The sequence below is a fragment of the Zalophus californianus genome, chromosome 1, assembly GCF_009762305.2.
Source record: "Zalophus californianus isolate mZalCal1 chromosome 1, mZalCal1.pri.v2, whole genome shotgun sequence".
In the NCBI taxonomy this organism is placed as follows: Eukaryota; Metazoa; Chordata; class Mammalia; order Carnivora; family Otariidae; genus Zalophus; species Zalophus californianus.
The window spans coordinates 57,531,781-57,559,485 of record NC_045595.1 but is presented as its reverse complement, the minus strand read 5'-3'; the positions used below and the strand labels follow the sequence as shown (position 1 = coordinate 57,559,485).

General features: G+C 54.2%; 1 protein-coding gene across 2 annotated transcripts in view; it reads left to right on the top strand.

Annotated features, from left to right (window-relative positions):
- The window catches only part of EEFSEC (eukaryotic elongation factor, selenocysteine-tRNA specific), a 258,931-nt gene that overhangs the window by 197,713 nt on the left and 33,513 nt on the right, over positions 1 to 27,705 (top strand). Inside the window, exon 6 of one of the 2 annotated variants that reach the window (XM_027584882.2) lies at positions 13,633 to 13,789. The exons of the other annotated variant lie outside the window; for it this stretch is intronic. Within the exon in view, the coding sequence (XP_027440683.2) occupies positions 13,633 to 13,789 (157 nt within the window). The remainder of the gene's footprint in view (positions 1 to 13,632; positions 13,790 to 27,705) is intronic. 2 annotated transcript variants of the gene reach the window in all.

Sequence of the window (27,705 nt, the reverse complement as noted above, 5' to 3'; positions counted from 1 at the left end):
CGGACTTACTCCAACAGAGAGCCCCATTTGCCTCGAGCAGGCCCCAGAGTACACAGAGATTTTCAGATCACTTGGTTGGCCACAGCCTTTGCCATGTGGCAGACTGGTCAAACGTGCAGGCCTGGGCTTCAGTCCCAGCCTGACCACCTCCTAGTGTGGAAATGTGGGCAGATCCAGGGAATTTCACAGCGCTGCACCATGGGCTGGGAGCTCAGCTTGGGCCTCTAAGACATCCTCCATTTATAAACAAGGAAGGCCCAGCCCTATATGGATATGTGTTAAATGGACACTTTCCATCTGGACAGACTTAAGGCATATAGTCCTGAGCCCATTGCCTAAAAGACATTATTCATTCATATATCCAGATGTTTACTTAGCTCCTGTGTGTGATGGGGATATAGCAAGATGGACAGAGTTCTTGTTCTCACGGGGGAGACTGACAAGGAACAGTATCTACATCTACCTCAGATGCTTTCAAGTAGTAGTAAGTTCTAGAAAGAATGTAACAGTGAAATAAATACAAAATGCTGAGGACAGTGCATGGCACATAAGGAGGCCAGCTGTTAGCCCTCCCTGGGTTTTCTCTTACTTCTGTGCTCTGCTTCACTTACACTGGAGGATGGGTCAGACTCCCCTACAGATGTAGCTTCACTCATTGGTGTCACCTACAGTGTCTGTGGCCCGTGGACCACATCCAGGCAATTGGCCTTGCCCCAAATCTAATCATCTTTAACAAGCTTGTTTTCTCTAGATACTTTTTTTAGCTGCTGCAATCAAACACTATTTAATTAACTTACCACCAGTAAATGGCTTTCCTTGCTTGGCTAACAAATGAACCACTTGCAAACTTACTTTGATTGTAGCCTATTCTCTCTCTCTCTCTCTCTCTCTCTCTCTCTCGGTTTTGTTTTGTGAAGAAATTCTGCTGTGATGAGATGTACTGCTTGAAATTGTCTCATTTTTTTTTTCTGTGAGCTGGGAATATTGTGATGTCAGTGTATGTTGTATTAACACAGCCAATAACGAACACAGAGCTTTGCCATGTAATTCGATAAAATAATAATCCACACCTCACTGAGCATTGAAAGTGTGACATTCGAAGTCCACTTTTCCTGTTTTGACATGGTGCCTATGCACTGGTAATAAAAATGAATAAATAAAACCTATGGCTGGGTGAGATGCTGTGGAGCCGTCCCAGAGTTATGGCACCCAGTACCTCCTAGGTCTCTGTCACAACTGTTCAACTCTGACCCTGGGGCACAAAAGCAGCCGTAGACAAGGTAGAAGCGAGACGGTGTGGTGGGGTGCCAGTAAGACTTTATTGATTGACACTGAAATTTGAATTTCTCATAGTTTTCATACATCATGAAATACTCTTCTTTCGATGCTTTTCAGTCCATTGGAAAATAGAAGAACCATTCTTAGCTTGAAGGCCGTACAAAAACAGATACTGGGCAGAATTTCGGCTCTAGCTATACTGTGTCCACCCCTGATCTAAATGGTAAATAGGAGTCTTGAAACAGATTGAGCATCCTGCAAGGAAAAGTCTAATCACCACCTACAACCACAAGTACTCAACTCTGTCTGCATTCCTCAGGAATTAGGTCCTGGAAGGAGATCGGGTTAATAGAAATGCTCCAGAAGTCTCACCCTGAGTGGGAGAGGAAGGAAGTGAAGGTGTTCTAAAAGGGCTAGTCTTTCTAGGGAGAGGGCTTGGGAAAGAGAATTAGAGCCTGTGGTGGGTGAGGGGATGGTCAGTATCCTGTTTTCAGGTAAAAATATAGAACTATGTGTCAGATTATAAACACAAAGAAAGGGAAAGAAACTATGAATGGAAATGGAAAGTGTAGCAGTTCCACACACACAAAGGAAAAACTGGAATGAATTTGATTAAACCGACAAAAATGAGGAAATAAAAACATTGGTCATAAATAATGACAAAACAGAAGGAACAAGAGTATCAGACATATACTAAATGTGAAAGGCCAAATTCTCTTATGTAATACATAGATTGATAGATTGGATTAAAACACAAAATCCAGTTATACGCCATTTATAGGAACACACAGTGGTAAACGAAGTTAGGAATAAAAGGATAGACAGAGAAATGTCAGGTGACTGAACAAAAAGTGTGAGTGGTAATTTCAGACAAGTTAATTTCAAACAAGCTAGCATTTAAGACAAAAATACTCACCAAGATAAAGAGAGACATCATGTAATGATAAGAGGCATGGTTACGAACTTGTACCTACCAAACATATAAAAACAAAATCTGTTAGAAATCCAAAGAGAACTTGGTAAAAAATGGAGTCATAATTATAGTGGGGCACTTTAGAATGCAGATTCTGGAAATTGGACAGGCCCACTAAACAACAGGTAAGGACACTAAGGCTAACACAATTGCTACGCTTGATTTCTAGATAGAAATAGAGAAAATACACTTTCTCCTTTTTTTCCGTGGAACATTTATGAAACTGGACATTCAGCAATAGTCATTCGAAAAATGTTTGTAGAATACCTGTGTGCTGTTTTCAGGCTGGGGATATAACAGTGAATAGAGAAAAAAAAATCCCTGTCCTTGTGGACTTAGATTTTGGTTGTACCGTGACCACAGAGAAAACCCCAGCAAGACTTTTAAAAGTAATAACATGAACCATTAAAAATTGGAAATGAAGAATGGATGTAGATACATAGATGGGTGTGTGCGTGCGCGCATTTGTTCATTCTTGCATGTGTTTGCAACTTGGAAATTTGTAAGCAGTAAGTTGCTGTTCATTTGGCTAAGACTTTTTCTCATACTGTTATATAATGTAGAACCCCTTAGTAATAACTTTTTTTTTCAGTTTTTTTTTTTTTTTTTGCCCCTTGATTCATCACAGAGAAAGTCTTAGATTCCCTTGAAGGTGACTTGAACACTCCTCTGTTCCGTGCTCATCTGCTTTTTGAACAGGCAAAATAGGGCCAAGATAGAATCTTTCCAGTGGCAACAGTCTGTGACTAGATCCATTTTTTTAATTGTATTTACTTTACCATCAGGTTCCTGTTTATGGCGACTCTTTTTTTCTCTCTAGGGTACCATGTGAAGTTTCCCTTTAAGCATAGGTATTTAAAGAAAACAGGTAAAGGATCTTTCTTTGCAGGTGTGCAAAGATCTGGTAAAAGTGAAGAGGGGGTGGAGAGTGTTTCTCAGCTGGAGTGGAGCTGTGAGGCCATGCTCCAGAGGTCCCTGCATCGTAGCCACGTGCAGAGTCACACCAGCTGCTCCTCTCTAAGTGGACCAGGCCGAGTGTCACAGGAAACATGGCCTTCCTATGAGGACAGACACGTGCCTAGTCAGAGGGCATACAGAGGGCCCACAGGGAGCAGGAGAGGAGCAAGGACTCTGCTGAAGTGGGAGGAGGTGGTCTGGTGAGGGAAAAGTACAAAGAGCTGGTGACCTTTGAGCTGTGCCTTGTGACTGGCCAGACTGATGGGATGTGGGGGTCCCAGGGCTAGGCACTGTTTCTGCAGAGGCCCAGAGGTCTGGCCCTGGGCGTTTGGAAAAGGGCCCTCAGCCCGGGGCGCCCAGCAGCTGGAGGATGGGAAGGGAGTTCCAAGGTATAGGTGGGCCGACCACCAAAGCTACCAGCAGGGCCAGTGATGCAGGTTGGGGGCTGGGGGAGGCTGGGGCTTCATTCAGATTGTGCTGGAGAAATCCTTTGAATAGGGTTAGCCAGGGCAGCCCACAGAGTGGGTGTCCACTCAAGGTCCCCAACCTTGTCCCCTCTTACCTGGCCTGCATTCCCAAGTCTCTGAGCCTGGGTACCCTAGGTTGAGTCAAGTGGTCTGGCCTGACTGAAGCCACTTACTCTCTGGGGCCCTGTTTCCTCATTGAAACAATTGCTTGGGAAAAGGTGGGGCCTCCAAGGGCGCCGTGCTGAGGACACAGAGTGCTCTGCGCTGCCTGCCCTGCCGTGGTCCACTTCACACCTCAGACTGCTACCACACCCCGGGGCCGTCCTTGCCTCCCTCCCTGCCTCAGTAGCTTACACAGCTCCACCCATATCATTTTCTCCTAAACAGAGGTGGTCCTGCCAGCTCTTTATTCAAAAATCCCTTTGGGCCCATCTCACAGCCAAGGTAAAGACAATACTCACACCTTAGCTACCATGGCTGGACTGCCACTAATTGTGAAGTTGGGTGTCAGGGTGTGGCAGGCTGGGGAGGCAGGCACGCAGGACCAAGGGGATGCCTCTTTGCGACCAGGCTGGAGAGAAGGAGAGGAGAGGACCAAGTACGGCAGGGTCTGCAGGCCGAGGCCTTGAAGGCCCAAGGAATTCAGGCTCCAGCCAGGGCCCCAGGGGATGCTGGATGGCCCCCTGCACAGGTGTGAGACTGTGGGGGCGTTTCTTCCCCTCTGTGTCCTTACTGGAAAAACAGGGGTTATACTCCCTACTCCGTGGATTAGTGTAAGGAGGTACATGAGTACGTATAAATGCTGAGTGCTGTACCTGGCACAATAGGCCATCGTTAAGCAGTGGCTCTCCTCATTGCTATTTACTTGGCCTTTCCTGAGGGCACAGATGCCTGGGTCCAGCTGGGGTGGTAGCAAGATGCCAGCACCCGCGCCTCTCCTGTGGTGGGTCGGGCATGCCGACCATCCTGGCTCTGGCAGGCTGGCGCCGGATGGGGAAGGCCTTAGGGCTGGGCCCAGGAGCCTGCGGCATCAGCCCAACCAAGTGTAAACACGCAGACTGCCACCAGCAGCGCTGGCTGGCTTTGAAGTCTAAAGTGGTGCTGCCTCCCTGCTCTTGGCCCGCCTGGCTCCACTGCTGATGGCTTGTTAAATGCACCCAGGGCACTGGAGAGCATGCTGGCCAGGGTGCAGGCCGGCCCAGGCTCCCTGTAGTCCTTCCTGAGCAGGGGCCATCTGGCAGACCCCCGCCCTTGGAGGAAGCAGTGCTGTTATCCGCCTGGCCCCTTGGGCCACTTTGCTAACCCTTGCTGCCCCGGGCCCTTGTCCAGCAGGCCAAAGGCTGTGTCAGTTCCCAGGCCACTGGAGAAAACAGAGGTGCCCCCTGAAGCTGAGGGAGATCAGATGGCTGCCCTAGTGCTCTGGCCCGGACCCAAGCCCTCTCCTCCCTTCCAAGGTCAGCATCTGAGAGTGGAGAGTCTTGCTCAGCTGCTGAAGCGCCTGTGAGCCTCCTTTTGAAGATTGCTTTTTTTGCTCAAATATGGACACAAGGTCAAGGCAGCTTGACATGGTGGAAAGAGCCGGCCTTGGACCGGCTCAGCTTGGCCATAGGCAAGTCACTGTCTCCCTAACACCCCCTCCCCACCTGCAGAATGTGTTTCTTCTGTGAAGGAGCGGTGGTGGGGAGTTGATGAGATCACGTGTGCTGAGGGCCGAGGATGGGGTCTGGCATGAAGCAAGTGCTCAAGTAAAACGGTCATCTCCTTTTTCCTCCGTGAAACTACAGCTGCCTTTGTGACCTGTGCCTTGGCACCTCCTGATGAGCTCCAGACAGACAGCTTCACCTGCGTTGGTGCCTGGGTGGTGGAGGGCAGAACCAGGGAGGGAGGCTGGGGGGATGCGTGGGGGGAGCTGGGAGGTGCAGCTTGCTATAGACGAGTGAGGGGCCTGCCCACCACTGGGACTGAGGAAGCCAGCTGCAGTGGCCTGAGAGGTGGGACAGAGGCGGGTGGATGCCTCCTTGGGTCTGTGCCTTCTGTGATGCCCAGAGCCTGGCCTGCCCTAGGCCTCCTCACTGGGCCTCTGCAACTCACTTGACCAAAGAGACGAAAGCTGCTTTCCTTGCGTGGGTTGGCACTACAGAATTGCAGTGAGGTTGGCTGTCACTCACAGCAATCTTTCACAGAACTCTTACCTCAACTCACAGCAACCCTGGAGGTGGATACGTTCACCCTTGTTTTCACCGGAGAGGTCACTGAGGCTCGGAGAAGTGATGTGGCCTGCCCACGGTCCCACTGTGGCTGGTGAAGGAGCCGCCCTACCTTGCAGGCCACTCCAGGGCCCCCCTCTCCCTGCCAGGGCCCTGTACTGGCGGGGAAGAAAAGGCATCCTCTGGGTGAGATGTTTCTTCTGCCACGTAAGGATGGTGATACCAGAACAGCAGCATCGCAGGGACTCTTGGTGAAGTTGTCAATCCTGGTGGCCGTCAAGTGTTCTGGGAGAATTACCCCCTTGTACCTTGTTGGATTACCTTGGCGCTCCAGGCAACTTCTGAGTTCTTCCCTCGCAGATCCCTTCCCTGGCTGCTGTCCTCAGTGAGGCCCTCACTGTGGGATGGAGGGTATGAGGGAGAGAACCAGAGTCCAGAGAGCAGCTGCCGGCACGTTGTCTGTGCAGAGTTAGGTGTCCACATCCTTGCTTCTCTTCGCTTAGATAACTAACTCTGCATCTTGCAGTTTCTGAGTGTGTCTTAGTTGTTCTTGCCAACACCAACACCTCTAATCCCAAAACAGATTTTCAGAGGAAGAAACTGAGGGTCAGGGAAGTCCCTTGCCCAAGGTCATATTGCTGGAAGAGGCAGTCCAGACTCAAACCTTCCCAGCCCTGCCTCATGCTTTAGTCCTCCTCACAGCCACTGGAAGGAGTGACTCCGGGCTCCACTGCACACTGGCTGCCCCTCTTTCCTTGGTGCCACTTTTCCAATTTGAATTAGAATAGTCACTTCAGAACTTGGGCAGTTCCCAAGCTTCATCATGGGAGCCGGGCCCTGAGAGAGACACACATGTGATGACATAATTATGTGCACTGGCAGCCAGGTTCCCACTCAGAGGCTGGGGACAGTAGGGACTTGCCCAGCGTGTAAGCAAGGGCCTGGGCTTCCATCCGCAACCAGTGACTGCTCTTTGGGAACTCACCCTCCAGTGACTGAAGGCTCATAAATGAAGCGAAGTATTCATGCAAACAGTGAAAGTCCCCACTTAGAGCTATTGTTGTAACTGCGCTGGCCCAGGTTCAGCATTGTTCTCAAGGAGCAAGGCCCGCTGAGCAAGTCCCACATGCATTGCCTTTGGTTTGACGTCACAATGATTGATTTCAAAGTGAAAAACCTCCAACTGTTCTCTGAAGGTTTTTCCTCGTTGGATGTGCTGGTGTCTGATCTCTGAGGTCTCTCTCCTTTAGCTGGAAGAGTCTATAATTTGGAGACAAGCCCAACCACTGGGCACGCACACATGTTCTAGAGATGGATAGAGCTGAGAAAATGCATTTCCTCCAGCCCCCTGCCCTCTAACACCCAGGACAAACGATGACCCCCAGTCTTCCAGAAGCTCCCCAGAAATGTGGCCTCACTGCCTCCAGCAGGAAGAGCTACTGTCCCTCTCTGTAGCCAGACTTTTAATGAGGTTTCTTGCAGCAGACATTTGTGAGTCCCCTCTTTGCACCCCACCCCCAGTAATATCCAGAGGACTCATGTTCTGGGGATGCAGAAATGCACTTAGGCCAACTCCTGCCTTCCAGGGCCACCCCTCTTCCAATTGGGGCAGCCCATGCAGACAAGCTACGGCTGGGCCGAGACCCACACATAGGCTTTGTCCCTGCCCGTTCCCAGTGCAGCCCTCTGCCAGGGGGCTCTGTGGCCCGTAAGGGGCTGTGGAAGAGTGCTGTGGTCTGTTGGCAGTGTCTGCTCGCTTCTGCGTGTGGCAGCCAGTGGGGCTGGGCACCCTGTCCCCTGCACGCCCCCACCCTCCTTCCTCTGTGTGGTGCCGCGAGGTGGGCCCCGAGGGAGGAAGACACCCTGCCCAGGGCATGTGGGGCAGCAGAGGCAAGGCCGACAACAGCTCGGTGTGAACCTGCCGTTAACTCTTTTAACTCACTTTGTGGATGGGGGCGCTAAGGCCCACAGGGGTGAGGCCATGGGCCAGAGTCTCCAAGACCACAAGACCAGGGTTTTGAGCCCAAGTAGGCTGGCTCCAGAGCCCAGGCTCTGGCCCACTGCACAAGCAGGAGATTAGCATTCCCTCTGGAATTGGCCCTTCTGTGTGAAACCTTAAGAGCCGTGTTGGACAACAGCGTTCAAGTCTGTTCCTAGCTGCTGCTTCTGGCTAAATACCTCCTCTCTTTCCATCGTCCTTCACACCTGGTCCCCATCCCCTTAACCCTCGTTCTCTGTCTTCTCTTGTTTGCAGTGTGCCCACATCCCCCAGCCTGTACTGGAATTCACCAGCAGGGTAACTTGCCTCTTGGCCCTATAACCATAGGTAGAGGAAAGCTTACCCTCTTTCCAGCGTCATTTTGTGGATGAGGAAACTGGGGAGGCCCAGGGGGAGGGGGGGTCAGCAGCTTGCCTCACTGGCCTTCAGTGCATTCTGGGCCTGGCAGCCTCCACCCTGGGTGGCCCCATAGCAGACCAGAAACACTTCACAGCCACTAAGGCAGCCCTCCCTCCCAGTGCATTGTGTCCACTGGGCTGGCAGGTCTGCCTTTGATAGGTGCTTGGGCTGCACGCACCTCAGTTCCTGCATGTAGTGGCTGGGCTCCGTCTGTCTTCCCTCTCTGCAGTTGGTTTCTCCAGTGGCTTGGGGTTTTCAGGAGCTGGGACTGGCAGGGATAGGGCTGGATTTGCAAGCAAGTTTGGGTCCAGCCAGTCATGGCTTGACTCAGGGGAGCCCAGAGGGTGGGCAATGCCCTGGCTGGGCTCATTCACTGCCACCAAACCTCCACCTCCTCTGCTCTCATGCCATGGGGCAAATGCAGGCAAAGCTGGAACATGTGACTTTGAGCAAGTCATTTCACTTTGCTGAATCCCTATAGGGCTTTTCTGAAGATTCACTAATGGTGTGAAGGTGCCTCTCACGGAGCATGGCCAAGGACAATTTGTGGCTCTCATCTGCTGCGGGTGGGATGGGAGAGGTGGTGCAGAGGGCTGGATAGTCTGAGGGAGGAGGAGTTTGCTGCCAGCTTCTCTCACTGCCCTGGCAGCTCGTGTCCATAGTGCCCGTCTAGGCCATCTTCTGGCTCCTGGAAGGATCCACCCAGGCTGCTAGAAATAACCACGCAGACCATCAGCGGGCAGGGGTTGGGGGTGCCAGCATTCCTGAGACCACACTGGGTTCCTGGCAGTGTGCTGAAGGCTGGCCTTCTCACCCACATTGCCTGACCCTGCAAGTGGAATTGAAGACACAGAAGTTAGCAGGAGGGGACGTTACACCTAATCAGTGCTGTTAGGCCCTCTGGCCAAGCCATAAAACAAGAGAACGGGAGTGACACAGGCACTCCTTTTGAACTTCAATCCTCTCTAAACTGCCACTCCAGCCCCAGGGAGACCACAAAGCAGCAAGCAAGAGGGAGCCCCCTCAGGCCCCTCCTCAGAGGGTCAGAAAAAGCCCATTCGCTCCTCACCTTATCCCGGATGCTTAAAAAAATATTGTGGTAATGTAGGTCAGTGAACTGACCGGCACCACACACCAGCAGGATTACAGGGCCCGCCAGCCTGCACGCTGGCCCGCCTGGTCAGATGAGAACATAAACAAGAAGTGCTGGGAGCCCTCCGCTTCCCCAGCCCTAGGCTTTTGTTTATGTAGCACTTAAACCAACTTTGGGGTCGTTGCAGTCTGCCTTGAAAGCCCTGAAGCTTTTTGAAGTTCCCCTGAAGTTAATAAAATTAGTCTGCCCTCATTGCAAGTCCTTGGCTTGGGGGGGAAGATGGATCCTCCACCGTGTCTGTGGCATTTCGCTTTTTAAGTTAATATTCTATAACCAAAAGAAAGGGGGAGGCAGGGGAGAAGATGCAGTAGAAAGTCTTGTGAAATGCCTTCTTGCTAATAGGTAGCATGCCTTCCAGCCACCCCATGGCCCTGGTCACAGTGAAGCCCAGCCGTCAGGCCTACTGGAAGGCCGAGATGGGCCGCTGTGCTCCAGGGTCAGGGATGACCAGCTCTGGGGCATGCAGGGGAACTAGGCGCAAGGTGAGGCTGTTGGCTCCCTCTCGAATGAAATGTACCACCAACCACGAGTCCGCCTGAGTGATTTTCTTTTGCCCCCAAGGAGCCAAGAGTCACCTTTTGTCACCATTGTCTCCCTCCCCACCTGCGTATCATGTGCATATTTACTGGGACCTGTCGTGGGTCAGGGCCATGTGAGAGAGAACTCCCAGTCTGTCTGATGAGGGACACAGACAGACCAACTGTCTGTGGTGAGGCAGAGCGGCCAGGCCTTGGGACAGGAGGTGCCTGCCACGTGGGGAGGCTGTCTGAAGGAAAGCTTGTCCAAGCTGAGCCTGGGAGGACTGCCAGGGGTCTGGCGTGGATACAGAGTTGGGAAGAGGGTGGCGGGATGATAGACATGTTCATTATATTCACTAGCTTGATGGTAGTGGTTTCATGGGTATCTATGTATATCTCAAATTACCAAGTTTTACCTAAAATATGTACATGCTGTTATATATCAGTTATGCCTCAATGAAGTGTTAAAAAAGATGAAAGACCACAGGCAGGACTGAGCATTGCAGATGTACCAACAATCACAGTTAGGTACGTGTTCCACTTTGACTTAGGCATTCAAGGAGCACACATATGGTAAGTGGTGTTTACATGCAGGAAATGCAGCTGTGGAGAAGAGAGCCATGTTTCTGCTTTCGCGGACCTGGGTCCTGCTTGGGAGGAGTAAACAAGTAACAGATAAAAAGGCGTAATATCAGGGATAATCTGTGCTCTGAAGACAGAGACAGGACCAGGGTGTGCAGAGGAGCAAGGGCTGGGATGCAGGGGGCCACAGGCATGAAGGCCTTGACTGGGGTCCTTGCTGGGCACCAAGGGCCTGCCCAGAGATGGGGACACCCTGTCTGCAGTGAGCAGTCCAAAGGCAGAATGTAATTACCTCCCACAAGGATATGCATGAGCCGCTTGAGACAGGAGCTTTGATTTGTCCTCAGTGACATACCTGGCACGTGGTAGGCTCTCGATAAGTATTTGTAGGGAGAAAGGAAGGACATTATGAATTTGGGGTGAATTTTCTGCCTGGATTGCCCATTGGGTCCCTGTCGTGCCTTTTATAAGATGGTTCTCTAGGTAGGTTGTAAGCTCCTGGTGCGAGGACTGTGCCTTTATCATTTCTCAGCCAGCCATGATGCTGGGGACAGGTCTTCTGTCTCAGCTGGCTCTGTCTCACAGGCCAGCAAAGGCCTGGGACCCACCCGTCCTGCCCAGAGTGCCCCAGGGCTTCCCAGCAGCACCAGACCCGCCGGCTTCTCCAGCTTGAGGTGGGGGCAGTGTGTGTGTGTGTGTGTGTGTGGTCAGTGCGGTCTTTCTCTGCTTGAATGCTGCAGCATAGGCTCTCCAGAAGTTCGCCATGCTTGGGCTTGAGCTTCTACTGTGCCGCTGGCTCTGGCGACAAGCACTTCCCTCAGATCTCCCCTCTAACTGCCCTAAAGTAGGAATGAAAACCCCTTGCACACAGGGGTGCTCGAGGGCTCAGTGAGGCCCCGCTAAATGACTCTGTCATAGGCTGGGGTGCCCTGAGGCAGTCTCTTTCTCCTAAGGACAGGTGGCCTCTCCGCAGCACAGGCTCAACTTGGGACTGGAAGTGGCGCTGAGCACCTCTGGAATGGCTAATCCAGAGCCATCGAGTCAGTTCAGCTAAACATCCTGGGACCCCACTGTACCGGGCTAGGCTGCCGAATGTGAGAGGTAGCCCTGTCTCCCGGGCTCCGGCCAGGCTGGGAATGGAGCTCCACATGCAGGCCACTCTGGTGGGTGTAGAGACAGGACTTCTGGGAGCCGGGAAGCCCGGGAAAGCATTTGGGGCTGGTGACATCTGCTCGCCCTTGCTCTCCATGTCCTGTAGGTCAGAGGAGCCGGCTCCATTCATTTCACCCAGCAGCACCCACAGATGAGACAGAGCCCATGGCAAGCCAGCCCACAGGGGAGCTCTGCTGGAGCCAAGTCCTGAAGGACAAGGAGGAGTTCATGTGTGGGAATGAGATTTGTGAATTATAAAGGGCTGTGCAAGTGGAAATGATTATTCTTATCGTTATTTGTATCCAATTCATCCATCACCGGGGAGAGGAGGAATGCGAGTACCTTTTATCTGGCACTATGAATCAAATAGAATAGGATTTGTTTTTCTAAGGGGTTTTAGGGTAAATGGGACAGTTTCTACCTTTCAAAACAATCCATCTGGGGCCCTTGGCCCAATCTTGGCGTCTTGGGCAGAAGTGAGATGTTTCTGAGGTTGAGGACAGCCCAACCCACAGGGGTCCCCCATGAGTCTCAGCCTCAGGAGGAGAGCACGTGGAGGCCGCAGGTGCCACCGCTGGCAGCACTTCTGGCCCCCACGCTGCTCCCCGGGCTAGCGCCTGCTCAGACTCAACCCTGGTCCCCAGAAGCACCCAGGCCAGTGCACGGGGCCTGGAGAGCAGGAGGAAGCCTCCCCCGTTCCGCTGTGGCAGCCGTGTGGGACCCGGCATGCCAGATGCCAGGTGGAGCATGGGTCCTGCTCCACAGTAGCAGCAACTCTCAGGCTGAAGCTCTGTGTTAGCCTTTCTGAGGTCATCTGGGAGAGGGTGTAGTCTTTCATATGTGAGCGCATGCACACATGCGTGCGCACACGCACACACACACCCTCTCTCTCTTTTACACAGACACCTGGCCCCTTCCTGGCATGGACCCTCAAAAAGAGCTGGGCAGAGCAGCGGAGGCCACCTGGGGGGTTGGGGAGCTTCAGGCCATGCCACCTTCTGTGAGGGAAGAGTGGCTCTTCAGCCTTTGCCATGCTCGGTCCCTGGGGAGAGGTTCAAGGTGAACATAGCTCATACTGAAATCAGGGCTGTACCAGGTTGGCTTTTTCACACACACGCATGCCCCTTCTGTCAACCTGAGCCTCCACAAAGAGGTGAGGGGCACAGGTTCAGCAGCAGAGGGCCCGGCCATGGCCAGCAGGGAGCCAGGGGAGCTGAGGCTTCTGCTGGGATGGGGGCAGGAGGGCATCCTGCAGAGGGGAAGTGGGGCTGTGGAAGAGATGTGGGCCAGGCTAGGAAGGATCTCTGACAGAGTGAGGAAAGCCTTGGCTGAACTACATACATGTGGAGTGAGCTGGAGCAGCAGAGACTGCGTTCTCAGACACTCCTTGTGGGAGGGAAAACCAGAGAGAGGGCGAGGCAGGTTCTAGAAAGCCTTGCTGCAGGATTCGGAGTGGATGTCATCCTCTCGACCTAGGGTGTCCATGCAAGCTTAGCTGAGGAGAGTGCTGCTAGCCATCATTAGACAAGTGCTCGAGGACAGGCAGGGTGCAGTGGCCACACAAAGGCAGGTGCAGGCAGGGCAGTTGTGGCTTCTGAGCTCCCTCTGCCCTGGGAGCTCTGTGACCTTGGACGGATAGCCTAACTCTCCTGTGCCGCTAGTTTGCATCTGTAAAGTGAGGAAAGAGTGCCTCCCTCCCATTGCTGCTGTGGTGCTGAGTGTGACCCCCATAAAGTTCTTGCAGGTGGCCTGGCAGTAGCCAGGGCTCACTGGAGGTCAGTGGTGATGGTGATGAGGGCTGGTCACCACATGGCCCCAGTGCATTCCATTGTCAGTGAGATGGGCAGATCACCAGGTGGGGGCAGGTGGTGGAGGGGTAGCGGCAGCAGGCCTGGCCTCCTCTAGCACACACTGATGCTCTCTCTGGGGCTGGGTGTGTGGGGACAGGTGATGGATGACCACAGCGTGATCGGCCGCTCCCTGTTCAAAAAGGAGACCAACATCCAGCTCTTTTTGGGCCTCAAGGTGTACCTATCCACTGGGGAGCTGGGGGTCATCGACAGCGCCTTCGGCCAGAGTGGCAAGTTCAAGATCCACATCCCTGGTGAGTGCAGTCACTTCCTCCCACTGGCAGGCACTGTGCAGGCATGGAGAGATGGTGGAGACAGTGCCTGGACAGTGCTCCTTGGCTCAGGATGCTCACCCTGCCTGAGCTGATGCACAGGGCCCAGCCCTCTCAACGTCATGGTCTCCTGTCCCATGGGCTTGTGGCTGGAGAGCCAGGGTGGGTCCTGCAGGTGCTGGTGTACAGTCAGCCTCTGGTCTGAGCCAGGGCCAAGGTGTGAGTCTGAGCTCCTGCTCCACAGTAAACCATACAGGGGTAACCTTGGGTGAATTACCTGGCTTGTCTGTGAAGTGCGATACCAATCCTGATCTGGGAGGTGCTTTGGAGGAAGAGTCGGTGAGAGAGACTGCTAGGGGCCTGGCATACTGCCCCAGTAGCCAGTACAGTTTCCCAGAATATAAGTTGCCACCTACTTTTTTGCCCGGTGGAGAACAATAGGTGCTGAGCCTCTGAGGGATCTGAGTTGGGACTTATCCATGGTGGGGTCAAAGGTGTGCCTTTGCTCTTGGGAATAGAGCCCTTGGATCTCTTTAGTTTGGTCCTCCCTTCCATCACTCCTGCACTTACCCCACACCCATCTTCTGGAGGTCCTGCCACACACCAGGCAGGCGGCCGTGGTCGTGGGAGGGGACAGGTGGGAACACATTCGGTGAGTATCTACTGTACGTCGCAGAAAAATAAAGTAGGGAGAGGGTGAGAAGCACTGTGTGTGTACCTCTGGACAGGGGCAATCAAGGAAGACCTCTCTGAGGAGGTAACAGTTGAGTAGGGCCCTGACCAAAAGGGAAGGAGGGAGCCCCACTGACACCAAGGGAAGGAACACTCCGTGGAGAGAGGGGACAAGTGCAAAGGCCCTGGGGTAACAGTGAGTTTTGGTGTGCATTTGAGGAGTGATTGTTTGGCACGAACTGGGAGGCATGTGGGATGCCACTTTTCTTCTCCAGCATTGTGTTAGGCCAGTTCCCAAACATGCAGCAGAGTTGAAGGATGTTAAAGAGAAAGCCTGACTTCACATCAGCCTGTGGCTATACTTGGCCTATCTGCAGGACTCTGGGTTTTATTCTGTGAGAGTTGGAAAGCCATGGGGAGGTTCAGATCCGGTCAGCAACGTGCTATTGGTGTGTAGCTTCTTGAGTGAAATCTCCAGGTAGGGTAGTGCCCTGGCCGAGCAAGGAAACAGGAATGCCAGCTCCCTGGCAGCTCACCGAGTAAAGTCAGTACCCTCTGCTCTCCTGAGAGCCTGGCTGAGGGCCTTGCCTCCCGAGTCCTTCCACAAGCCCAGAACGTCATGTGTGGCATTTGCCATCTCGTGAGGAAGGGCAGCAGGCATCAGAGGCCTGCTTCCCTGTGGCTCTCAGAAGCACTGTTTGTACCCCGAGGTCTCTGTCAGGGTGGAGTTCAGCTCTGTCACAGTCAGAGATACTCCCTTGGGGCAGGCAAAGTGGCCCACTGATAGGAGCCTTTAGCCATGATACCAGGCTTCAGGCTCCTGTCCTGTCCTCTCCACTGCTCTGGTCATTACCTCAGCCAAACCGGGGTCCACAGTGCCCTGCTCTGGGTTCCAAGGAGCACACACAAGGCATGAGCCAGGCAGGCCAAGGTCCAGACCTCTGTTCCCAGGGCCCTGGGCCTGTACCTGTGGGGCCTTACTGGAAGGAAGGGTACAGGGCACTGGGAGGGCAGGAGGGGAGCTGCCTGGAGTTGGGGAGCTGCACCCTGGAACATTCATCCTCCCCCAGCTGTGGGGGCCTGCTGGTTCAGACAAGGGAAGGACAGCACCGTCTGTTTCCTTTTTGGGGGGTGTGTAGAGTCATGCTGACATTCCCCTCAGCTCCTCTTCCTTTAGCCTGAGGCAAGCTCAGAGTTGGGGTGTTCCCAGAACAGGCCAGAGTACAAGAGGAGGCTTGTTTGGGGGCCCTGGGTGCTGGGGTGGGAGTACAGGAAGGGAGACACAGTGCCGCTGCTTCAGTCAACTCAAGTTCACATTCCTTTGTTAGGTCAGTGTTGCCTTTTTAATAGGTCTGCTTCCTGTTTGTGGCTTTTAAGCTTTTTATTAAATATAACTGGTCAGATTCCTTCATCCCACCCACCCCACTCCTCACCCCCCTCCTGCTTGTCTTTTCCTGCCGATTCCTCCCATAAAGAATTACTTTTAACCTTTTTGAAGTGCATTAATTGTGAAAGAATCTTCAGTGAACCTGAGACACCCAGTGCCAGGTGGAGGAGGAGGAGCGTTGCTGGCTGCAAGCTGTAAGAGCTGGGGTGCGGAGGCCCAGGGCTTTGGTCCTATCTAAGGCTCCCAGAGCAGAAGCAGTTCAGGGGAGCTGTCCAAGCCCCCAGATTGTGGGTGGAGCTGGGATCAAATGTGGCCTATGGGCCTTGGTGTTAGCTCTGCAGGGCAACACAGTGGGCAAGGCAGACTAAAGATCATCTAGATGTCCTCCCATCTGCCCCTGACTCCCAGCCTGGGTGCTCCCTGGGGCCTCTCACTTCCAGTGACAAGGCCAGATGCCAACAGGGCCTAGCAGGTGTTGAAGAGACCAGGTGGCAGGCAATAGGGAGTGGTGGGGACCATGGTGGCCTGCTACTCAGGTCTCTTGCTGTAGGCCAAGGAATCTAATTTTATCTGATTTCATTTTTATGTAAAACTTCCTGATTAAAAATATAAAACTGTCCAAACTAAACAAAACATACCTTTGGGCTGGGTTTGGCCCATGGCGACTTGTAACTCCTACTTGAATTTCAGGACCAACACTTACTCCTCAGGTTCATGAGTCAAAGGTGAACCGTAAAATGGAAACAGTGTTTTATGGAGCCGTAGATCCTGACCTCTGAGACAGGAGTCCTGACACTAAGCCCATGGCTTCACCCAGAAGATAGTCTCCGAAATGAGAGGGGCTAGAGGGATAGCCCCACCTGACACCCAAGGAGCTGACCCAGAAAGTCTTGGGGGGGGGGCCTCAAGATTGGGAACCCCACATTTACATAGCTACTCCCTTCAAGAAAGTGGCCTCTGTTTGTAAGTCCTGGGAGGCTGGGAGACCCTACAAGATGAGCTAGGAACCCACTGGGTTGCACTGCTACAGAGAAGGAGTAGGTAGAAGACTTCGCAGGCAGAGTTGAGGCTCCTCCTGAGGATCCTGCCCATGGCATAGTGTCTCTGCTTCCCAGGTACTGGGCGCTACATTGTGGAGCCAGGTCCAGTGGCCTTCATCTCCAGGTGGGCCTAGGGAGCAGCGGGGCTGAGTGCCTGACTCATGGTCTGTCTGGGTGGCCAGCCTGTCCCTGCCTGCCCTGCCAGCCCCAAGAGAAGTGTCAGGGCTTTGGGGAGCCGGGCTCTTGGGGTCCATGTGTGGGTGGAGACCCCCCTGTGCAGGGTGGCCTGGCCTGGGCTGCCACTGCTCATGCTGGCGAGTGCTGCCCTGCTCTTCCCGTGCCGCCCTCCACTCCACACCAGCATCCCAGCACCAGCTGCCACCAGCCCCACACACCCCACTCTGCAAGGGAAATGAGCTCCTTGATGACTTCCTGCCAGAGAAGAGTCAAGGGGAGGAAGACACTTGTCCCTCCTGACAGCTATGAGCCACCCCTTACTGACTCTAGGGGAGAAGGTGAGCATATGCATGTATTTTGTCTTCCAAAACAATGCCTCAGAAACCTAAAGTTACCCAGTAGGTGATATGTGTACCTTGGTACGATATGGCAAGCTCTTTGAGTGGCCCATCTCCCACATTGTGCTCCTGGACCTGCCGGTTGGGGGAGGATTGTACGTAGTCTGTGCTAGTAGAACGGGTGGGGATGGCCTGCAGTGTGCGTGCAGCTGACGGCCTGGTCACTGGAAAACCCTAGGCCCCAAGTAACCACTGGTTGACATGCATCACCACCTCGAGTCAGGTGACCACACGACTCCCAAGTGAAACTGACCATGTCACAGAGCTCCGAGCAGACACGCACCTTGGAAAGGCCAGAACTGGTGTTGCTGAGAACCACAGCCACTGGCCACAGCAAGGACCTCGTCCTCCCCCTGGGCCTGTCCCGCCTGCCAAGACCCACACTCCTCATACGTGTCAAGAAATTGACCTTGCTGTGAGGCAGCCGGGCTCTCAGTCAAACCTGGAAGCAGAGGTCTCGGGCCCCACTAACTGGCACTTAGGATCCTCAGATTTGGGTGATCTTTTAAGACCCTTTCAACTTTTACTAATCACAACTAAATGGACTCTAGGCAGATGAGAAAAGAAAAGAAAGAAATGTGTGGAGTTGTACTCGCGGTAAGAAACCAGAAGAACTTCTGCTACTGCTCTTCAGGAGGAGCGTCACTCGGGAGCCAGGACAGCCGCCTGAGGGGGCCCCGGGAAGCCCACAGGAAGGCTAGCACCCGCGGCGTTGGAGTATCGCCGTTTGACAGATGAGGGCCCCGAGGCCTGGAGGATAAGCAGTGAACTTGCCCAGTGTCACATAGTGTCACACAGCAGGAAGCCTGAGTAGGATTGAAGCCAGATCACCCCGCTGCCGACCACTCTGCCCACGACTCTCCCTGAGCCCTGGCTCCTCCCGTGCAGGACTGGTGGGGAGGTGAGAACGCGCAGCTCTGTCCCTCAGGCTGTGTGGGAGAAGGGAACCGTTGTAGCCATTCTGCTTGGCGGGGCCTCGAGCAGAGGGCCTGAGAGATGCAATGGGGAGGCTGCCGTGTGGCCCCATGGCAGAGTGGCACATCTGGAGAACCACGGCCTGCTCACCTCTGATCGGTGTTCTGAGGAGGGTCCCTAGCCCCCACGGCTTTAGCTTCTGCCCCCTGCAACCACCTCCAGGTGTTCAGGGCTTCGGTGTACCATCCCAATCCAAGCCAAGGGGGATGGCTTTCCATGGAATAAGAAATGCTTGCACGCATGAATAAATGAAGTCTATTCAGTGGAATAGGCTGGACTGGAATGAACAAATGAGTGAACCCAGGCCTGTGGGGGCCAAGGAGCCTGGTGCCTGGTGTGCTGTGGCCTTCCCAGCAACGCCTCCAAAGGGGGAAGGCACCAGTGTCATCAGACCCCCTCAGCACAGCCATCTCCTCATGACGTGGCTTGGGGGGTTCTAGTTCTCTAAAGAGAACTTGAAGGGGGAGGGTGCCAGTCCGTCCAGCTCTGCAAACTCCAGTGGAGGCTCAGGGCTGGGGACGCAGAGACCATTTGACCCGAGTCCTGCCCCAAGGCACATCCCCGGGGGAGACACGAAGGCACAGACCAACAGTTTACAGTTAGCATGGCGGGTGTCCACAGGGGTAGAGGGCCAGGAATGCGGTGGGGAGAGTGGCCATCCTGAGGGAGAGAAAGGGCAGACTTCCCCGAGGAGTTGCTGTCCAAGCAGGGATTGGGAGGGAAGAGGAGAAGGAGGTATGTGGAGAGAGCTGGGGTCAGATATGTGTTCTCTAGAATCCTGTGGCCAGCAGAAGCCACGGATGGGGAGCGCAGGCCCCGGCCCCTGGCTGCCTGCTCTGGGCTTCATTTTCTACGCCTCTGCCATGGCTGTGGGAATGCTCACCTCACCTCCCAGGGCCTCATTCCTCCCTCACTGCCCAGACCACTCCGCAGACCCAAACCAGAGCCCCTCCTCTGTGGAGGGACACCTGACTCCAGACCACCACTTGGTGCTCCTCTCTGGCACTGCCCAGGGCACTGGTGCAGGAGGAGGCCAGGGCTGAAAGGATGGAGCCTCTCCATTTAATCCGGCTCTAACCCATTCTACTCTAACCCTTGATCACAGCTATACCACTAGTAAGAGCCCCGAGTCTCTCCCTGCCTCTTAAGTCCCCAGGGAGATGCACAGTGGCTACCAGGAACAAGGGGTGCAGAGGCCCTACCAGCTCGCTCTTTTCTCAGAAGCTCTTTCGCAGGACTCAGTTCAGGCAGACCATCCTAGCACCCGTGTGCTGAAACAGCCTCCCCTTTGTGTCCCAAGACTCCAGGGGCAGCCCCGCACCTCCGTTCATCTGTCTCTCGTCAGCTGTTTATCAGGCCCTTCAGGTGCCCGGCCTTGTCCAAGGCCTGGAATGTGACAGAGGGGAGGGAGGTCCTGAACGTTGGCTGGAGAAGGAGAGTCGTGCAGTGCTCCATCTTAGCCTGAGCACCCAGCAGGGCAGCACCACCTCTTCTGCCTCACCAGCTCTCGGCGCCCAGGTTGGCCTAGGAGGGTGGGTGGACCAGGCCAGGGCTGTACGTGCTACAAGCCCAGTTCCTTGGAGGGTCCCTTGATGCAGCACAGGGCATGGTCTGCAGAGACAGGCAGCCCCTTTTGATTGTGGCAGGCCATGCCCACCTGGAGCTTCAGCCCCTCAGTGCTAACACCAAGGAATAATTCTGATTCCAAGCAGGGGGTAGGGATTAGATCAGTAAGCCCTGCCCGCAGTATCTGACCTGTGACAAGGGCTTTGTGAATGGTATCTGGGGTTGTGTGTTGTTTTCACCCACGAGGTACCTGCCCTTGCCTGGGGTCCCACGTGCCCACCGAGGGCCCTGCCCCCACGGCGAGCAGGGGGAGTTACCATCTTTCAAGCTGAGTTTGGCTCGGCTACCAGGACCCCTCCCATTTATTGACCCTGGAAGGCACTTTGCATTTGGTCAAAAGCAAGGATTATACATTTCCCTTCTGATTGAACACAGAGTCCCAGGTGTCCCCCTGGGCCTGAGCAGGTGATTGGTGAAACACGAGACACGTGGCTTCTAGGAGCTGTCCGGGGATGTTATCAGCAGCCAGAGGGAGTGGGGCCGCCTGGGGAGTCTGCAGCCTGAGAACCACAGCAGGGACAGCAGCCATCCAGGAAGGCAGCAGGCAGGACCCACAGTGAGGATGATGACGCCAGTGGCACAGACAGTGGCCGCTCTGGAGCCCTCACTCTGTACCAGGGAGCGCGCCCCCACATCGCCAGACCACTCCATCCTCCCAGCAGTGCCCGCATTTCACTGAGGAGGGGCCCAAACCAGTACGGAGCCCACGCACCTTGCCTAAGGTCGCATGGTAGGAGGAGGAGGAGGACTGGGGCTGAGTGCAGCAGTGGCCAGGGCACACCCCGAACCATGGCGCACCCCCCCATCCGAGCTCAGAGATGGCCAACTGGCCAGGATGCACAGTCGCCTGGCACGAGCGCACTCCACCTCTGTCTGGTTCTCTGCTCTCACCTTCTCTGCCTCAGCAGCAGTGCTGGGTTCTGGGCACACAGGCTCCAAGAAGACACAACCCGCTCTGGGAGTTCTCAGTCGATCGCTCATCTATTCAGCAACGAGTGTTTGAGCCCCTCTTGTGTGCCATCCCTATGCTGCCGTAACAAGTAACCACAGGCTAGGCGGCTGAAAGCAGGGACGCCATCATCTCTGTTCTGGAGGCTGAAAGTCCAGGATCAAGGTGTCAGCAGGGCTGGTTTCTTTAGTGGCCCCGCTCCTTGGCTTGCAGATGGCTGTCTTCTCCCTGTCTCTTCACATGGCTGCGTGTCTCTGCATATCTCTGTCCTAATTCCTTTTTCTTATAAGGACACCAATCAGATTGGATTAGGGCACACCATTATGACCTCATTTTACCTTAATCACCCCTTTAAAGGCCCTGTCTCCAAATTCAGTCACATTCCGAGGTGCATGGGGTTAGGACCTCAGTGTGTGAAGCTGGGGGGGACACAATTCAGCCCATCGCATTGGGAAGATGAATGCGTCTCCCAAGCATTCGTAACTTGGCAGCCCTCACCAAGCTGTGCAGGGAAGGGGTGTGGTGCTGTGAGAGTATAGAGCAAGACTGACTAAGTCCGGGGTTAGGAAGGCTTCCTGTGGCAGTGGCATGGTACAGAGCCCTGGAGGATGAGTAGGAGCCCTTCAAGCAGAGTAGGGACAGTGTCCCAGACAAGGAGGGGCCTGAGCAGAGCTCTGAGGCAGAAAAGATTGGCATCTTCAGGGATAACTGGGCCCAGGAAACTGGAGGGGGATGGGGGATGGAGACATGAGTGGGCAGGGGCCACCATGTGGGGTCTGGTGAACCCCAGGAGGCTGTTCATCTCTACCCTAATGCAGAGAGGAGTTGTTGGAGGGCCTGTGGTGGGGCGTAACGTCAGATTTCCCTTGCCAAAGATCCCTTGATGCAGTGTATGAAAGGTCATCTTCCTACCAACCCTAGGAAGAAGTATTGTTACCCCCGTGTCACAGATGAGGCTCAAAGAGCCATGCCCCACCCCACTCCTCTCCCACCCCACGCACATGCTCTTGCCAAGGCCCTGGGCTGCGTTCACAGATGTGTCAGAGGCATGGACAGCAGGCAAGCAGCAGGGACCCTGTGGTGTCCTGGTGTCCTGTGGTGTCGAGGCGTGCCTCTCAGAGGGGTTCGCAAAGGGCCATGGGGCTATGGGGGGACTGCCCCCAAAGGGCATAAGCAAGCTGAGCAGATGCAGGGAGATGGCATCAGAGACATGGCCAGGAGCCACGGCAGGAGTGTGGGTCTGTGGGAAGCCACCAGAGGCAGGTCTTAAGTGAAAGACTGACTTGATGCGATTTGCATTTTTAAGCGATCCCTGTGGCTACCCTCTGGAGAATGGTTTAAGGAAGGCCATGGGGAAAGCGGGGAGGCAGAAGGCTGCAGCAGTACACAGTGATGGTGAGGCCTGTGTCATGTGCATGGGAATCCAGAAAGGCTTCCCAGAGTAGGTGATCCTGGAACAGAAGGCTGACACCATCAGTGGACTTCCCCAGGCCAATCACAAGGAAAGGAGAAAGCTGTGCTCAGAAGCCTGAGTATTCAGGCGCCTTTGAGGATTGCAGCAGGGAGCAGCAGGAAGTGCCACAAGCCAGGGCCACCAAGGGCCTCGTGGGCCAGCCCTGGCTTGTGGAGTCAAGCCTGCAGGGGAGGCACTTAGTGGGGACCCAGCATGGTCCCGAGGTTCCTCCCTGGGGGAGGAGGGAATGGCTTGGAAGGAACACAGCTGGAGGCCCAAGTCCCATGAGAGAAGTACTACTGATGGGGCAGGAGGGTGTACATGGAGCGGGCTGGGAGCCAGGGTGCCAGGTGAGCCTGTACTCTGCTTTCCCAGATAGGAACCACAGCTCTTGGCGCCCCCCCTAGGGTGTCACGGCCCTGTTCTCACCATGTCCGAAAGGATGGGCACAGGTCTACACACAGCAGAAAGGTAGCTCTCCGGTCCCTGCTGCCCAGGCATTGCTGCTGGCCCTGAGCATAGGCACAGGCGTGCACCTGGACCCCCAGTGTGGATTCTTACCCTGCAAGGCAGAGTCCTGACCTCTTTCCACGGGCCTAGCTCACAGATGCTGCGAGACTGCGGCACCATGGACCAGTCCTCAGCCCTGAATCCAGGAACTGGAACCAGCTGCTTGCTTATGTCCCTGTCGAATGGTACAGGGAGGGAGACTAAGCCTTGGAAACGAGGCCCCAAGACAAGCTTAGCACCATGGCTGGAACCGTGCCTGTCACCTGCCTGGCTGTATCCCTGGCTCATCAGGCACCCAACAAAGCCAGCGCCACAGGAAGATTCCCTCGTCCTGGTGCCTCACCCCGTCAGGAAGGCAAGGCAGCCCTGTACCAGCTGCTCTCCCGCAGGCCTGCCCTGATGGGAGCTGGCTGGCAGCTCAGGCAAGTTCTGGAAACGGGAGTTAGAGCTGGGCCCCCAGCTGCCTGCATTTGTGGGCCTGACGGTCCCTTGTCCCTCCCTCAGTTGGGAGAGCTGGGCCTCCACGACTTGCCGTGGCACAAGTTTCATGCACTTTACAACGTCCACATATGGCCCTGCTGCCCTTGGGCTGTGCCGGGATGCTGCCGCCACCCAGCCCAGGCCCTGCTCCCGTCTCCAGCTGTAGCGGCTTATGGTCCATGGTGCCGGAAGTGCCTCCTGTGTAAACAAGAATTGATGAAGTTTTCTGCCTTTTGCTTTTAAGAAAGAAGCGTTTCAGGATCAACCGTCCATGTTGTAGACAGTGATCCCCGGGTACAGTAGCTCAGCTAAGGGCATTTGGGGCAGCTCACTGCCTTCAGAGCCGCTGAAGGCAGCTACTGCCTTCAGAGCCGCTGTTTGCATTTGATGAACATGGCTGTAATGATCCATTCTTGGGGTGCTGGGAGGCTTAGGCCAGTGTACAAAGATGCCCAGATCTGCCTGCCTTGTGCTGGCACCCAGGCCTGGAAACGCAGGTCCTTCCAGGTGGGAGCTGCAAGGCTGACGCTGCCATGTCCCAGCGGACAGACACTGCTCAGCTCCACACTGATGTTGCTGGACTGCAGCACAGCCACGTGATCAGATCTTCCCATTTTTCAAGAGAAACTGAGGATCTGGGTTTTTATATGAAATCTCCCAGTTCTCTGATGGGACCATCATATCTGGCCTCTGTTGGGGCCAGGTCCTTGATGCGCTGCCTCTCCATCCTCCTGCAGCCCCCATCCCATTTTCCTGAAGGGTACACTGAGGCTTGGAGGAGCTAGATGATCCGCCCAGCAGACCCTGGAGTCCCCAGCAGAGTTGGGCATTTCTCATGGTCACCGTTCCGTGGAGAGGCTTCTGGAAACCCAGCAAGAAAAAGTGAAAACTCGTCTTGGTGCCAAAGGGAGGGGCCATGAGAAGTCCTGAGGTTGTGGGGATTGTCGCGTTCCCATAAATAGGCCCTCGCACAATAGGCCATTAGTTGCGTGTTCCCTCTGGGGTTTGAAGTGAAACTGGTTTTCTTTTCCTTTAAAATGTGCTCTCCCCACCCACCCACCCAGTCGCAACTGTAGACTCTGGCGCAGATTCCTGGGCAACCTCAGTAACCTGTCCTTGGGGCTTCATCAGAGTTCTTAGCTGGCTGCCTCAAGAGTGGCCCCTGCCAAGCCCAGATTGACTTTTACTGAAAGATACTGGCAGGACTGAGGCTGGTGCATGCTTGGCATTTCCTGCCCCCTCTAGGAGGTGGAAGCAGGGGACCTTCAAAGAACAAGAGCTTTGGAGTCGGCCAGACCTGAGTTGGAATCCTGGCTAGAATATTAACCTTTCAGCACCTTGGTGTCTTCATCTATAAGATGGGTTATTTTGAGAGTTCCCCTGCCCAACCTTTCAAATACTTTCAACCATACTGAGAAGTTGGAAGAATAGTTTATTGAATACGCATATTCCCTTGGATTTCACGTTTGTTGACATGTTGTCACCTTGGTTTTCTGTGTGTGTGCTGAACCATTGGAATGTTAGCCATGGAACGCCAGTGACACTGGCATACGTCAGTGCATGCCCTGGGAACAAAGGCATCCTCCTATACAACCACAATATGATTCTCTCTCGAGAAACTCAAAGTCTGTCTAAGACACAGCCCACTTTCAGATCCCCCCAGCTGGCCCAATAACGTCTTTTTTAAAACTTCTCCCTGATGGAGGATTCTGGGGAGGCTCACACCCTGCATTTGGCTGTCACACCTCCAGGGGTTTTGGAAGAGTCCAGCTTATCTGTTTCCCACATGCGCTCTTTGCGTCAGTCTGGTATTTCTTCATGACTGGGTTCAGGTGGTGCATTTTTGGAAGGAACCCCACAGAGGCACTCTCATGTCCTTCTTAGTGCATCACCTGGGATGGATGTGACGTCAGTTTGCCCACAGTGGGCGATGGAGTTGTGATGGCTGGTGAAGGTGGTTGTCAGCAGGGTCAAGGAAGAGATGGAGACAGCCCATGGCCCAGAGATAGCTGGTGTGAAGGGGGCTCAGGGCCGCACAGCTGCTGAGCTGTGGCCTGTGTGGAGGAATGGCACCAGGAAGTCCCTTTGGAAGTCAAGGTTGAGGCCCTGGTCTGGCAGCAGTGAGGCAGAACTGGCTCTATGGGGCCCCATGCAGGAGTGTCCTACCCCTTTCCCACGGCCCTGTGCCGGCTAAGCCAGGGCCTGTGCAGGGAGGAGCTGCTTCTTCCCAATGCCTGTAGAGTCCTCTGTCTTTGTCTCTGTCTCCCTCCCTCCTTTGCTCCAGCTGTGGCCCTCTCCTGTGATTAGCATCAGCCCTGAATACAGGGAACTAGTTTCTGCCCCTCCCCACGGGGGCACAAGTATGGCAGAGATGACCACAGAAAGTTAAGAAGCATGACAGGGGCCCCACGTGCCATGGGGACAGGGAGGATGGGGTGACCACTCCTTTCCAGAGTGGGCTGGGAGTTTCCCAGATACAGTGAGTCTTGAGCTGGCTTGAAGGTACAGGGGTTTTCCCAGGTAGAGAAAGGGAGGAAAGGCATTCAGGACACAGGGAACAGAGTATGCTAATGCACAGAGGCTAGAAGGAGTTTGCCATACTCGCTTCTTCTAGTGTGGGGGACGTTGTTCTAAATGCATTATATGTTACTAATTCATTTAGTTTGGTGTGTTTAAAATCGTGGTTTGGGAACAGTTTTTTTTTAAAGCGGTGGAACTTTTTTCCCCAAAGTCTTACATGTCTTACACAGTTGAGCCCCTGGAGATCCTTCTTGCTATTCACCTTCAGTCCCCAGCCTGAGGCCCTGAAGCCCATGCTTGGCATCTGGCCTTTGTCAGTCAGGTCAGGCTTCCTGGGTGTCAGCACTGCTGACATTTGGGGCTGGGTTGTTCCCTGTAGTGGGGGCTGCCCTGTGGCATGTAGGGTGTTTAGTGGCATCCCTGGCCTCTGCTTCCTGGGGACCACTAGCACACCATGCTACCCCACCCCACCTTCCCTCTCCCGTTGTAACAACAAAAAACTTCTCTTGACATTGCCAAATGTCTCCTGCAGGGCAAAATCATCCCCCTCCCCCCCACCCCCGGTTAAGAACCACTGGTCCAAGTAGATGGTAGAAGCCACAGTGGGTGGTATGCAGGCAGGGACACAGTGGGAAAGCTCTCCCAGGCAGCTGGTTGGAGAGTGAGAGACGAAGGCCCCAAGCCTGGGGCAGTGAGCATGTGGAGAGCAGAGCAGGGGGCAGGGCGGACAGGCTGCGGTGACTCCACACCTGCTGGGTTCAGAATAAGGAGGAGTAGCAGGGGGCACCCCGAAAAAACTCCACCTCAGCCTCCTCTGGATACCGTGTGGCCAGCAGGGTGGGCCTCAGGAATGCCTCAGGTCACAACCCACTCAGCCCAAGCGCCTGCACTGTCTCAACACAGCAGTGCTGTGTTCCCTAAGGTCTTGTGTTCTGGCATGTCCTCTGGGCGCTGGGGTAATGGAGGCCCCTGAGATCTGGACCTAGCACTCTTGAAGGGAGGGAGAGGCTTTTTCCAGCTTCACATGTGCCAGGAACATAGCACCTTTACCTGGATTCTTACAAGTTGAGTGAAACTTCTTTGAGAAATATTTCTCTTTGTTTAGCACTCTCTAAAACTTTCCAATTTTTTACCAGTTTGTGAGTTTAGGGGAAATTCGTATTTTTCCATATGAATTTATGCTACCTAAGTAAAATCATCAGAGTCAACCGATTATTTGCTTTAATGTTTCAGGCAGTGCTAAGGGGAACTTTTGTGATTGGCTAAGTACTGTCTCTCCAGAAAGCCTTAATATAACAAACAACCAGCAGTCTTAAATACCTGAAAGAAAGTCTCAGAAATCAGAAGCCAGCCCCACATCCTATCACGGAACAATCTTGGCTCAGGCAATTCTGCCAGATCTCGTGTCTTAATCCCCAGTGCCCTGGACTGCCGTGGCAGCTGGTCATGCGCCCCAAACCTTGAGACCTTGAAGGACATGTGTGAGTAACAAGAACCGCCCTGTGCATCAGTTCTCCTGTATTCCGAATTTACCACGTTAACTGAAACACTTAACACATATTCAGAGAGCCGTGGTAATTAGTGTTATTAATGAAGGGGTGTGGCTGGCCTTCCCAGCCAAATGCTGGAGCACAGAAAAGCCTGTGACCAGAGGGCCAGGCATAGCGCAGACTGGTACAGGCTCGGCTGCTGGCTGGTATTCAGCCCTTGC